The sequence below is a fragment of the Dromaius novaehollandiae genome, chromosome 16 (genome assembly GCF_036370855.1).
Source record: "Dromaius novaehollandiae isolate bDroNov1 chromosome 16, bDroNov1.hap1, whole genome shotgun sequence".
NCBI lineage: Eukaryota > Metazoa > Chordata > Aves > Casuariiformes > Dromaiidae > Dromaius > Dromaius novaehollandiae.
This window is the reverse complement of record NC_088113.1, coordinates 5,308,863-5,323,079: the sequence shown is the minus strand read 5'-3', so window position 1 is coordinate 5,323,079 and position 14,217 is coordinate 5,308,863. Positions and strand designations below refer to the sequence as shown.

Sequence of the window (14,217 nt, the reverse complement as noted above, 5' to 3'; positions counted from 1 at the left end):
TTGCAATTCATTAAAAGAATATTAAAATCATTGTTTATACATTTATTTTCAGTCCAGAGAGGCTCAGATTAACATGTTTGGGAAAAAGAAATGCTCTCAGAAGTTAACATCAGATACATTTATGTACAAATTTCTGAAATACATGGTTAACATAAACAAAAAGCTTTTCCCAAACATAAAGTGCACCTTTTAGAACAGCTTCAAAACAAACCCAAGCAACAATGAGAAAACTACATTGTTCTGAACAAGTAAATACTTGATTTCATGCAGATAAGGCAGATAAATGCCTTCATTCTATGATATTTGTTGAAGCATAATAAAAAGTTCTTTCTAAGCTTTTAAAGAGGTCACAATACCTTGCAATAGAAGTTACATGGTACACCTGTAGGTATGAAACACCATTAAAGATATGAACAGCAGAGGCTGCACAGCATCTTATGCACAAGTTCATAAGAAGTCAGCAGAATGCAAAACAATTTCTGGTTATTTCATCAAATTAAATCTGAATAAGTAGTTGAATACTCATTCTCTTTACCTCTGCCTAATAGCTATGAGTTGCTGCAATAAAAGGGCAAAGGAAGTGTAATAAGATACGAAGAGATTTATGAAGTTCTCTCTTATAATGACTTCCCACTGTGTCATTTTTAGAAACTAACCTAGTTAACAATGCTTGACTGCCAAAACCAAATGCTAACTTGTTTTTTGATTTTTTTAAGAGATGTTATAAAAGTCTAAAATTCAGTCCAACTTCTCAGCATTACAGAACATTTTGCTTGGTATTTTTAGTTTTGATGGTGGGCTTTTTCAAGCATTTGGGTTTTATTTAATGAAAGCAGCCTTTAAAAAGAACATTTGAGACCTGAGTAAAAGGTAAGAGGAAAAGGTCTTCCTCCTTTACTCTTTCAACTGGACGGTCACTTAGCAACACTCACATTAGTATCACCAATAAGGCAAACTGTAAGAGCCCTTATAATTCTACATGGGAGAGGAAAAGAAAAGAAAAGGAAAAGAAAAAAAAGCACACACACACAGGAACAGCAATCACAAAGTCACAAAACAGGGAAAGGATGCAAGAATGGAGGAATTCACGAAGGGCCTGTCTACCTAGTACAGTGTAATGCAGATACAAGGTGCATTTGGTTGCAAGGAGGAGCAGAGCTGTGTGCAGCATCCTTCTGGGACTAATTAGCCAAGCTAACAATTATGCACATGTCCACATGCTTTGACTCACATTCAGGTAGCTCTGCTTTCCCGCAAGTGCCTAAAGAATGGAAGTTTTGGGTAGTTTTCGTTGTTCAGTGTAGTAGTAAAAATATAACATTTAATGTATCAAAAATACACTATAAAAACAATAAAAGGCCATTGCTGAAATGCATTGTTACTTCAATAAAATTGCATGGTCACTTTTACAGCAAGAGGACTGCATCATCACCTTTTTGAATTCCAGAAAAGTAATCTTTGGTTATTAAAAAGAACTCTCTTCCCCTGCCCCCAACTTTTTTTTTTTATTATTTTTATTAAAGGAAGTATATTTTATTGTTCTTGAAGATGCCATCTATGGCTGTTTCAAAGTGCTATTATCTCACTATATTTCAAGAAGCATACTTACTTCTTTCTTCCTCAGGTACTGCAAAGAACTGAGCTGAAGATTTTCTACCAGTTCATGCAATATTACAATTACCTTAAGAATGGATCAGTATCAGGAGAAGCAGTAATATGTCTTCAGCACTTGTAATTATGGTGAATTTCAATTTTTTTTTTTTTAAGTTTCTCTTGCTACAAAGTGTCAATACATTCAAAAAAACGAGAACTGAGGTTTTTCTGCTGCAACAGGCTATTTGTTACATTTTGAAAAGTCCATTCTCAACATGCACTTAGTTTAAGTGTCTACATTAAAACAAACTGTACGTATGCTGTATTGTAAATGCATTACTGCATTGGTCTGTACATTTTTTACAGTCCATCAAATTGGCTTTCAAGTAATTTGCTACTCAGGACTACCCATCTTCTGAAGAAGGAGACTGAATAGTGCAAAAGAAAACGTATTACTTATCAAAAGGAAGCCTTTGCTTGCAAATGGATTCTGAAGCTGTTCTGCATTCATCCCATTCATCTTCTTGTGTATTATTCCAGCTTTTTTTCATTGGAGTTAGATGAGGGGCAACCACATCACCATCCTATCATTAAAAGTCAGAAAATATTAACAATAATACATTATCTTTTGCTTTCTATCCTAAGCGAGGGGAAAGAGGCTCAATGTCAGACTTAATAGACAAAATAGATCCAAGGTCCTAGAAGCAGAGCATATCAATGATTATTGAAGACTGTGCTTCTCAGAAATGGGAACCACTGTAGTCAGTGGTAATATCCGGTGGGGAAAACCTTCCGCCTCGTATCTGAGAAGCCTTCACCACTCACAGTTCACTTCTTCCTAAATTATTACCAGCAAATCCAGGAAAATCAGCAGGCTTGCATTTTGGGCATTGCTATACAAACTAGAAACATTAACATAAGCTTATGCTCTGAATTTCCCAGTGTCTCGTTCAAGACTGCTGCAGTCTGCTAGAGGTAGGTGCTCAGCTGTGCCTTTCACAGTCTTAAGGTATTTAACATTGGTAGAGAAACTGGTATGGTCTGCTTATCATTCTCAGATACATAGGTTAATCTAATGTTCAGGCACTGCAAACCCAGAAAACAAGCTGATGGGACTGCCCTGGCAGGTTGCATAAGTCCCACAATCTGCAATACGTCCCACAGTCTGCAAGATATATCTCCCTGAACTAGTAGGTTGTGGCTGTAGGACAGAATCACTCTGACATATGGATGCTACAAGCAGAGAAAGCCTATTACTTGATCCATTTGTAAAAAGCCCTTCTGAAATTAACTGCTCTCAAAGGACAGACACCAGAACTATTTATGTAAGAATGAGCCTTAAAACAAACTGCTCATGCCTACAGCTGTAGGCCGTCAAATGAGAACACTAATCTACTGACTGGATTTTCATTTCAGAGGGTGTAGCTCTTTCTCTGAATGAGACTTGCAGGTGTCTCTGGAAAATAAGATGCAAAGTCAGGGATATTAACATACTCAGTGGAAAGGAAACATACATGGTTCACAGAACAAACTGTTCACACCGTGTTTGTCAAGCAACTTGAAGACTTTAATACAAACATTCCCCCCACTTTCAGACGTGATCCCACACAGAGCAGGACATTGGAAAAGCACATGGAACTGAAGAAAGCTATTCCTTTTTATGGCATGAATATCAGACAAACAAAAGTTAAAACAAACCATTAGGGGAGAAATCTAACAGCAGACCCACCATAAGCTTAGAAATCTGACAGTTCATGCATGTTGCAGAGTGGCTCCGTTAGCATTCTCTAGTGGGAAAAGCTTACTTGGTACCACCATAACTGCTTCCCTACCATGACGGATATACTGAAAGTATCAGCACGTAATAATTTTACTAGATGAATGCCTCCAGCTTTCTGCAAGGGGGCCATGATGGAGATACGGTATCACACATCACTGGTTTACAGGCTTCTTCACCACCTTTGGCAGGAGGAACGCAAAGGAAGACATACGGACTTTAGGCTTTCAGTTTTACTTGCCAGGCTAGCTCTCACACTGCAAAAGGAATAATTTCATATCAGCTCTAATATGCTCTCTTCCTCACAGCTGGTAACTTGTATGTTCTGAGATTTGACCAGAAGGGGAAACAAAGAGAACAGACAAGGCCTTCCCAAGCACTCAGATTCTACTGATTAGTCGCTTACAATCTTGTTTTTCCAGAGATTCTGCACTCTAACTCAGACCCAGTTGGCTGATAATACATCTCCTGGAAGAGCAGGGAATTTGACAGCTGGTGAACACAGAAGGAAAAGCAGCAAAGCAACAGGAAGAACTCATCTGACCTCTTCCTTAGATGTTTTAATCTCTGTGGTGTTTTAAGCCTTTGTATGAGGCAACCTGCATCAATGAACTAGTGAGTTTTATGTGGACACTAATTTTGTTATAAAACATGACTTTTCAAATAATTTAAGTTAAATCAATATAAATCAAATCACTGTTCCAGTGAAACCAAAGCATGCCTACATGCGAGCCACAATAAAAGCAGAAGGTATGTTATTGGGAAGCAGCTCTGCCACAAAGACAAGGCCTGAATCCCAAGACATTTAATGAAATAGCAAGTTTAGAGACCAAGGTGAAAAGCTCTGAGAACAAAAAAATAGCATGAATTTGTTACCTGTGGTTTGGTGAAATCCCTCCTTATACACCACTGAACAAAATACTGTTTTGCAGCTGAAACAGTATCTGGATCCTGATTTTTGCAATAAACCCGAATGACCTGCTCCTCAAAAGTCTCAGGTAAAAGCTTCGAGACCTTTGCAATAAAAAAGAAATAAGCTTTAGTCTATCATGGAATCTAGAGTCCACTGAACTTCAATTTCTTCATCTAAATACAAATTGAAAGCACTAAGAAATATCCTACTATAAGCCATGAGCTTTACCCAAATGAATTGCATTTTTGTAAGACTCCCAAGTCTATACAAGTTAAACACTGTTTATATGTAACACCCACTCATCACATCTCCAGAGATCAGTAGTACTACCACAAGAACTACCACAAAGAAAGGTAATTGCTGACATCACCAACTGTAAAAAAGATGCCCTTCAGAAGCCAGTTGAGGAAAATAAAGACTACCTGTTCTCTACTGATCTTCACTGCCTTGGTAGGATCAGCTTTGCAGTAGAAGAGAACATTATCAATGGGGTTCTGTTCTTTCATGCCATAATCCATGTTGATAACCTTGCATGCGTAACAAATAAAATGGCATTTGTTAATGTTCGTCCTCAGTTTTGGTACAATAAATATACAAAGATATGCATTATATTTCTGTAAATGACAATAACCAAATAAAACCATAATTAAGAAATGTTTACTTAGTAAAATAATCTGATATTGGTATTTTTAAATCTTTTCTTCCACCATATTTCTCCCTGAAACTGCCAAGTGGACACGCACATTTGCACCAACTAGCTCCCAGCTGCACTCTGAAACACTCCCATTTCAAGCAATGGGAACATGCTGTTCCCTGACCAGCCTAAGTCTTTCTGAACCCTTCTATATATTGAGGCAGCAGTAGAGCTTAAAATGTTAAACATGAGGTGGTAAGACAAGATAATTTATATCCAGTTGGTAACCAACAGTTGTGCGGTCAGCAGGGAGAAGAGCTCACTTCCCCATGACTTCGGTTTACGTGAGACAAGTAAAGTACAGCTACCTACTTTAAAGCTATGTGAACTGCTATAATTTCACCCAGCCTGAAGTGACTCTTCAATACAAGAGCTTTAGAAGTGATGTGTGAAGTGCTCTGTACAAAGCCATTCATTATCTCTTCCCAGAATTAATTCAGAAAAGAGTTTAAGCTATTAGATACTTGCACAATGCTCAAATCCTCTGCTCTGTTATGGGCTCCTTCCCACCACTGCTGGGGAAATACTGAGCTGTGGCATCAAGATGCTTTATGCACAAGACAAAAACCTGGGAATAACTGCCAATGGGTTTGTGAAATACCGGAATTTTGGAAGTCACTGTGCCCATTACCTTACCACTTAGGCCCACAGTTGACTGGCCTTCAGAAACATGCTCACAGTAGTGGCTCCTAGATTGTGGCCTTTAACACCTCTGTGCTAAAAATCAAAGGTTTTCTCTTTCCTTTTCAGAAAGAGGACAGCCATAGGAGAACACACTCTGCACAGGCACTGGGAACATAGATTGTCCAAGGACAATCTCTTATGAAGCTGCCTGAAGCCTTTGACCTGTGCAAGGCAATGCACACCCGTGGGAAAGTCACATCACCATGCCCTCTCCCTGACCCACAACGGCAAAACACCGCAAACGGGAAGCTCATTGCTCTCAAAGCCTTGAGCTTTGAACTTTTGAACATGCTGCTGTAACTGTTCAAGTTATGAGGCAATTTTTTTTTTTTTTTTTTTTTTAAAAAACTTTGAAGCTGAAGTGTTTCACATTTTCACTGTGGCATACAAAGCTTTCTGTGACAGTAATTTTTACTCTAAGCTCGCCCTGAAAGGAAAGATGTTTACATCAACTATGAAATCTTCAGCCTTTGGCTCCACAGGTGGAGGATTCTTTTCAGGCTTGGAATTAGCAATTTCTTCTGACAGGCCATCGTATTCATCCTGAAAAGAGACAACTCAAATTATATTTATGCACCATCGGGTCCAGACCTGGCCAACAAAACATGGCACTCAGCCAAAGTTTTCATTTCTTCATAGCTCAGCAGGCTTTTTTTAAGCCATTTGACTGTTTTAATCCTTTCATACTTTAGATGACCATAAGTTTTCTACCAATTTTTAAGAACTAAACAAAACAAGGTTATATAATTGAAGAGATCCCAATACTGTCAGCCTTTGGAGGAAGAGTTTTATGCCTGATGATAGGAAGAAAGGAATGAAAGAAAGTCTGCCCTACTATCTAAGATGTTGATGTTTTCACAAAAGCAGAAAAAAGTACCTTCAAGCAAACATTTACTGACACAAACATGTTTTGCAGCTAAGTTCTCCACAGCTTAACACTAAATATTTTTATTGATTTTTTTTTTTTTAAACTAAGGGCTGCAGAGTCTCACCCTAATAAAAAATTTTTTATACCTGTAGTATGAACAAATCTAAACTTTGAAACATAAAAGAGCAAAAGGGACAAACAAGATCAGTAATATCATACTAGAAAAAAAAGAGAAAAAACTCAAACTCCTAGACAACCTTTGAAGGGGAGCTTGACCCACCTCAAGAGAAGAAGGTGGAAATCCACAAGGAGTTGGCTTGTTTCTAGACCTAAGAGAATATTCCCTCCTTATGGCTAGGCTAATCCAACGCATAAGAAGAGTGATGGAGAGTAGCTGTTATGGTAATATATAAGGTGTCTTTAAAAGGCTCTGGCTGGGTAGGAGAGAGAAGGTTGCCTATTTACCTTTGTCTAGGACTGCTACATTCTGGGCAAGATGAAATTTGCTCAAGGAAGATTTCCTGGCAGCAACTCAAACTCAATAACAAAAAGGTCTGAGTGCAGCACAGAGCAGCCAGGAGAGTGATCCAGAAGGAGGAGAATTCAACAAGCAGCAAATATGTCCATAGCACAGACGGGGAGACTGCTGAGAAGAGCAGGGAATCTCACACATCACAAGGCTGAAGCGTATGTGCAGTTTATCCTGACTCAAGAAGCCAAGGAAAAGTTTAGACTGAGTACAAATCTAGAGGAAAGAATTGCCAGGAGGCTGTTGCCAGGATACAATTAGCGGCAGGCAGCCTATTGATAAGCTCTTTTATTTGTATTCTATATCATTACAAATACTCTCCATTTTCTTGTTTGCTTGCTTAAGTTACTTATTCCAGTTCACATTGACTGGAAACTTCGATTTGAATTTAAAGATTTTTTAGCTATTTGGGATGCTCACTGTAAGCTCTGGCCAGTTTGGGGATCACAACACACAATGGCTTTGCAGTCTCTCAAACAGCAGCACAGACACAGCTATATCCCGCCTACCATTGCCCATCTCCAGTGCTTCAGAGGAAGTCAAGCCTCCACCACTCCTACAACAGACATCTCAGGCACGAAGAGAAGAAAGAATCCCCTTCCCTTCCCTCCCCTCCTCACCTGACCATCAGAAGCTGCAAAACATCAGATGGATGTAATTACTATAGCACCAGCAGTGATGCAGTTTTCTTTCAAAACACCACCACACTGGATACCCAAAGATTCAATGTCTCGGGCTGAATTTTCCAAGTGAAAATTTTCCTTTTCAGTAATTAAGCTTCTAAAAGGAACCGTTTAAAGGTGGAACTTATGCAGTTCACATTCCTGCTCATTTCCTAGTTTGGTAGACTGACCTAAATTCCTCCTGAGAAGGACAGAAACTTTGCAATCAATGTATAGCCTTTTCACATTATGCTGGCATTTATCTGAAGATTTTTTCCTTCTTCCCCAATATTTACTCCTTTTTTTTTTAAATACAGAAAAAGTTGTATTATCTCTTAACACTCCTTTGGCTAAGACAACGAACCCAAGCCAACCCTCTTCAAAAGATAAGATGAACAGAGAAATAAAAGTATCTAATAGTCCTTTTCCAGCCTTGTTCTTTAAAAATAAAAAGCTGAATTATTTTTATTAAAACTTTCCAAATATCTTCAGCCACTTGGGGAAATTCAGCATGGAAAATTTCAGCACCATAGCTGAAATTTAGAGGTTGTTAACTGTTGATTTCGTAACACGTTTTCATAGTACACTACCAGAAAAGCTAAACCATCAAAAGCAACATCAGTTCTAATATGACATTCTGAAATGAGACGTTAGATACAACAGCAGTTAAACCAATTTTTGATAAGTACTTTGAAAGGCAAACACTGAAAAAGGTACGTAAGCTCATGCCAAGAATAGAATTTAACACCACGAAAATTGAGAAATTATTATTCAGATTGATGTTTGTTCTCAGTCACGAAAGTACACAAATTGTGAGTCAAAGCAAAAACATCACCAAATGTTCCTCGTTCTGTTCAAAATTTAATGAGTATGAGAAGATAGTAGTCTTCTCAATCCCTGGACTATAACAACATTTTATGCAACTTGGTACTTTTTTTTTTTCAGAAAACAGGATTTTTCTGGAAATATTTCTGCAACAATCTATTTCTGAATTTCCATCCCTTGCCATTATTCTGCCTGTTTGTATATAAATACTCTTCCCATTTTTCTTAAACATATTCAATGGCTTGGCTAAAGACAGCGAGAGCGCTTTTAACACAATTTTTGAAACGGCAGTTAAGCCAAAAAAAAAAAAAAGAGAGAGAGAGAGAGAGAGAGAGAGAGAGAGAGAGAGAGAGAGAAAGAAAAATGCAGTCAGCTACTTAGAGAACATTTTTAAAGAAAAGAAATTCTGAATCTTCCAGCAACGGAGATTACCTTTGCAATTTCCTTTCCTTTTTCAGGCTGAGTCTCTCCTAAAAACTTGTATAATTCACGCCGCTCTATTTTATGCAAAATTTCTCGTGCCTCAGCCAGTTCTGGACAACTTGAGTGCAGAATCTCCAAGAAGATATTATCTGCCAAAGTTGCATTGATTTTTGTTAAATATGAGAAATTCCAGTGTCACAGCAAACAAAGCAAAAATGCATGTAGAGGGACAAGGGTTAAGTAAGCAAGAAAAACAGCTGGTTCAGGAAGATTACTCACTTTCAGAGAATGACCCAACATGCTAGTGTGACAACTGAAAAGTCACTTAGAATGTATTCTTGGTTGTCACAGATTTATAACAGTTTTTGACTGAAAAACTAACTCAATTCTTACCCTTACAAGTTTAATTATTTCACTGGAGGTTGCTTTCTGCTCTCATTTAGCCAATCTCTGTTCAGCAGAACATCCCCAGCACTAACGGGCTCAGGGCCAAGGGTGCCACATTTTACGAACGAAAAAAAATACTTCTGTTAAACGTCAAGAATTTCTCAAGCTTTGGATGCTGGAATCAAAGTCCCCCGTTCTGTTCCCACATGACAGTGAAGCAGGCAGTGTGGTTCCCACAAACAACATGAGCATCAAGAGACAGAATTCTTTTGATGTGGCTTCAGTGCAGAAAGGTATTTTTGGCTATCCTAAAGAAACCGCTGCTGTCAGGATTCTGTTCACGTGTCACACAGCCAACGCAGGTGCGCTCTCTGCGTACATCTGCATTCGTCTCACCCGAATCATCTGTGCAACTTTGCTGCGCACAGCGAGTATGGTTCTACAGCATGCTGCCTGGGATAGCCAAGTTGCCTCAAGAAGCTCCCAACCCACTGCATAAGCACCGCTGTGATCCAGGTTTACCAGAACACCTTTACAGAGGATTATTTTCATGGACAACAAGGTTGATCAGAGTATGAAATTACCTCATAAGGAACAATGGACTAGGACTCTTCAGATTGAAAGAGAAAACCTAGGGGAAATAAGCTTATGAACAGATACATTGTGCAAAGGCAGCAACAAGGAATCATTTGCTGTCTTATCTATCACTAAAACTAGGATTTACTGCTGAATCAAGAGACTGCAGATACAAAAACTAGAGGCACTTTTTCATCCGACACAGAGGAAAGCTGGGGAAATCACTGCTGAGAAACCTCACAGAGGTTTATTGTTTACACAGGTCTAAAAGGCAGTTGGACAGTCTCACAGAAGAATCATTCATCACGGACCATTAAACAAGCCTGCTGTCCTCTCGGAAGTCCTCAGGTTGCAGCCACTGGCAGCAGGGCAGGAAGTATCTCAGTTTAAGAACAGGAAAACATATTCTTCCCTCATGGGCCACTGCCACATCTGAAGTTGGGATATTCTTCTCATCCTTCAGTTTTACTATAAAGTCCAACTCTCCTTGTTGAACAGAGTAGACCTCGTAGCAGCAGTGATGTTCAGCTCTCTGCTGTTGCAGGCTGCAAGAGGCATGTGGCAGAGGACAGTCCTGGTCTCCTTGTCCTGAGCAGCTTTCCCAGATACTGGAGTTACAGCAGGACCCCGGCCGTAACTTGCCCAGCACAGCTGCTCTGGCAGAGCAGACAGCAGGCAGCCCAAAGAGAACGAGATCCCAGCTCACAAAGAACTCTTGCCTTTCTGCCTGGCTTTCCATGGCCCAACACTGCAATTCACGCTCCCCAAAAGCTACTCCCACTCCAAGGCAGGCACTTTTCCCCAGGGGTAGAGGCAGGCTGCATTAGAGAAGGGTCCCCACTTCATTCAGCGCCAAACAGCAGGCAGTTCCTCATCTCGGCACTCTGCGCAGCCCCTTCACCAGCTCGACACAGCAGGTCTGTGGTCAGGCTGCATGTGGCTGTTGCTGATGAGAAAGGACTGCAAATGGAAAGCCCTTAGCATGACACAGAGCCCTCTGCAGCAGTGCCCTTGGCCTCTGTCACTTTGTCCATAGGCCGAAGATAAAAATGCACAAGTCTCTCCATTGCCCAGCTAAGGCTTGATGATGGAAACTCAGGAAAGTTGCCTTGCCACTCAAGAAAGATGTCTTGGGAATCCTTGTAGCTGTAGCTCACAGGCTGCCAGGCCCTGGGGGCACCCTTCAGCAGGGTCTGCAGCATCTTCTGCCCTTCAGCCCACACCAAAACCCCTTCAGTGGAGCAGGGCTTGCCATGCCCACACTGGCCTCCATCCCCCATGCTGCATGAAGGTGGTGAGGGGATGTCACAGCACTGAACAGAGGAACTCTGGTGTGCTCCGAAATGAAGAGCAGGAGGGGGAGACAAAACCAAAATATGATGCAGTGAGAAGCAGGTGAACTGCACAACAGTGGAGACAACACAACTCATGCCAGTTATCATGAATTCAGTAATTTAAGTGCTTCCTGCTCACAACGCTGACCCGGACCTCAAGAAGTAGGCGACAGAGTCAGAGTATTTTTCCAGGAAGCCATCACAATGAGTATCAGCTCTTTTTTGCTTCACTACGGAATCACGTTGGATATCCCTGCATGTCTTTAAGCAGGTTGCTGCTCTGCAGGAACAATTCTGATGAGCTCTTGGCAGAGCAAGCAGGAATTTTATGCAGTGAACCAAGTTGTTCGTAAAGTCTGTTTTCCTTCTGTTGCATTTGCTAGCAGGGTAGCAGTGTCTTAAAACACCAATCAAATCAGACCCTATCAGAGCCCTTAGAAACTTGTCTGAGAGTTAGTTTCCCATTACAGTGAGCATACAGTACTCCTCCATCTGAAGTAGCTAGACAGTATCGCTCAGAGCTGACTTACATCCCACCTGTGACAAGTACAACAAAATCAGGGCACAAGTATGACCTCCAGACAGCAGTTCTTGCAATAATCTGGATTTGAATGCATGCAGAACATCATAAGCTGCTGCTTCCGTCTCTCTAGATGTTCAAATAAAAGCCATTTAAACTGAAAGGTTTTAGTCTCCCAGCAAGATATCAGAGCACAGAGATTGGAGATAAGGTATCAGAGCACAGAGAGGTCAAGATCTGACTCTCCATCTGTTTATAAAAGCAGTACTTTTACACTCCTGGTCATAGACCAGGATTCACACACCAGCAGCTGTACAAACAGGAAAAACCATTCCCCATTCTAATGGGTACTCCTGTTCTTTTACTTCAAATAAAAAAAATTACTGAGAGCTCATACCAGTTAGCTTAGTGTAGGCTTCCATATCCTCCATGGCTGTAGAAATTCTGTAGGGTGTTCCTTTAGAGCCTTCTATTTTAAAAAACTTGTCTGCTTTTTGAAAGGCTTCTGTAATCCTATTTTGAGATAAAATTAACACTTAAGGAAAGCTTCATTTTGAAGCATCTTATTAAGAGTCAGAAAAGAAATGATGCAGTACATTATAAATACAAGACAATAAATGAAACTGTAGTTCAAGCACACAGCAGAACCCAATCACACTGCAATATTTCCTATCTCCATGCTGTCATTGCGCATTTCAATAAACGGTCTTTCCATTTTTACTGAAAGCAGATTTGGATCAAGTCTTAGCTTTATTTCAATGAATCAGGAGGTACATTTGGTTCTGCTTCAAACTGTGATCTTAATATTGCTTGGTTGATTGCAGAACTCTACAAGACAATGACATGGTCAGTCAACTGCAATGACACTACATCACAGATGACCATATCCTTGGACAGACTAGTTGCTCCAGGAGTTAACTGAGCAAACACAAAGCTTGTAAAGGTAAAGCATCACGAATGTGCAATATTTCTTCAGGTGCAAAGTAGCGCTTAAAAACTGACTAAAAACTGACGTTCTAAATATGAGCAAGAGTTCCCAAGTCCCCTGTATCTCTTTCTGTCATTTACAGCTTGTATTCTGATTTGGATAGACTGTTACAATCATGGTAAGCCAAGAACAAAATTTCTATAATGTTTCACTCCTCACACTTAGGTCCTGCCAAACCTTAGGATTTGTAGCCTGAGAGTAACTGACTGCTTTTGAGGATCACTAAACCATGAACCAAAGACCACAAAATGAGCGCAGTCACGAATGATTCCTGTACTATGTGATCTCCTGCATTCCTTTTTTCTAAACTTAATAGATGGTTACTCAGCAGCCAGGTTCATCATGAAAATATATTTTGTGATATTAGCATTTCTGCTTCTGAAGAAAAGGGAATAACACTATAGGGAAACCTCTCTGCATTCACAGACAACCATAAGAGAGATACAAATGCGGGCAGTCAACTGAGACGGTCCTGACCAGTTTCTGATGTGGCATTACACCGACACAAAGACACAGGTCTCAGCTGAGCTACAGTAAGCTTGCTCACTGCTTTAGTCTATTGGCAATCTTGCTCTACTAAATAGTTGATTTGAGCTGACAATCTTTTTCTGCAAGTTAAACTTTCATTGTCAGCAACTATAACAGCATAAGCACATCCTAGTGAAATGTTTCTTCGGGGTTTTCATAACTTGCCTCTAACTGATTTTCATGTGGAAGGATGTTGTTGCCTCCTCCTTTTTTATTATTCACAGCCTCCACTGTACTCCAGCGCTGAACATTGCCATAATAAAAACCAGGTTGAATAGCCCAGTGGCTTTTATTGCACATCACAGCTTATTGATTAGTGGAATATTCCAAATGTAAACACAGTTTCATTAATTTAAAATAAATGCTACGCAATGAAAAGAAAGCATAATACTTGCATTATTTCGATGATGTTGCCAACCTTATGCTGGTACGCTCGCCGGTGCAGGCAATTCCGTGTGTGGAACATATCATACAAATTCCCAACTTCCTGAATCAAAAAAAATGCAATTACCTTTTACTTTGAATCCTCTTTCAATTGGAAAAATAAAATAATCAAGGAAGCAAATGAACTGACTCCTTCCATTTGCAGCATACATCAGAACAGGTATTTTTCCACAATCTACCAATTTTGAAATAGATTGAACCATGGGAGGGAAGACACCTGTTGGTGAACCCAAATAGTCTGGACATACCAGATGGGCAGAGAACAAGACCTCGTGCTCCTGTAACAGCATCTCTCCAAAGCCACATTCACCTCGTGTTCAGAAGATTTTGAGCATGATAACACATAGCTGATGATTTTGTAGAGTCTCCCTTGGAAGGACTCACCACAAACCCTGCAAACTGAAGTTTGCTCCGCTCCTCCTTTCCTTAAACCTGTTACTTTGATCACCACCTCACAGAGCAGCAGCAACTT

General features: G+C 40.1%; 1 protein-coding gene across 4 annotated transcripts in view; it reads right to left on the bottom strand.

The window, feature by feature from the left end:
• Positions 1–10: 10 nt before the first annotated feature.
• The window catches only part of SAMHD1 (SAM and HD domain containing deoxynucleoside triphosphate triphosphohydrolase 1), a 30,052-nt gene continuing 15,845 nt past the window's right edge, over positions 11–14,217 (bottom strand). For 3 of the 4 annotated variants that reach the window (XM_064521362.1, XM_064521361.1, XM_026100103.2), the window contains 7 exons: positions 13,697–13,788; positions 12,183–12,298; positions 8,978–9,117; positions 6,109–6,204; positions 4,706–4,810; positions 4,247–4,384; positions 11–2,177 (listed from right to left, as the gene is read on the bottom strand). In XM_064521362.1, the coding sequence (XP_064377432.1) occupies positions 2,046–2,177; positions 4,247–4,384; positions 4,706–4,810; positions 6,109–6,204; positions 8,978–9,117; positions 12,183–12,298; positions 13,697–13,788 (819 nt within the window). In that variant the 3' untranslated portion in view covers positions 11–2,045. The other variant, XM_064521363.1, reaches the window with a different exon arrangement.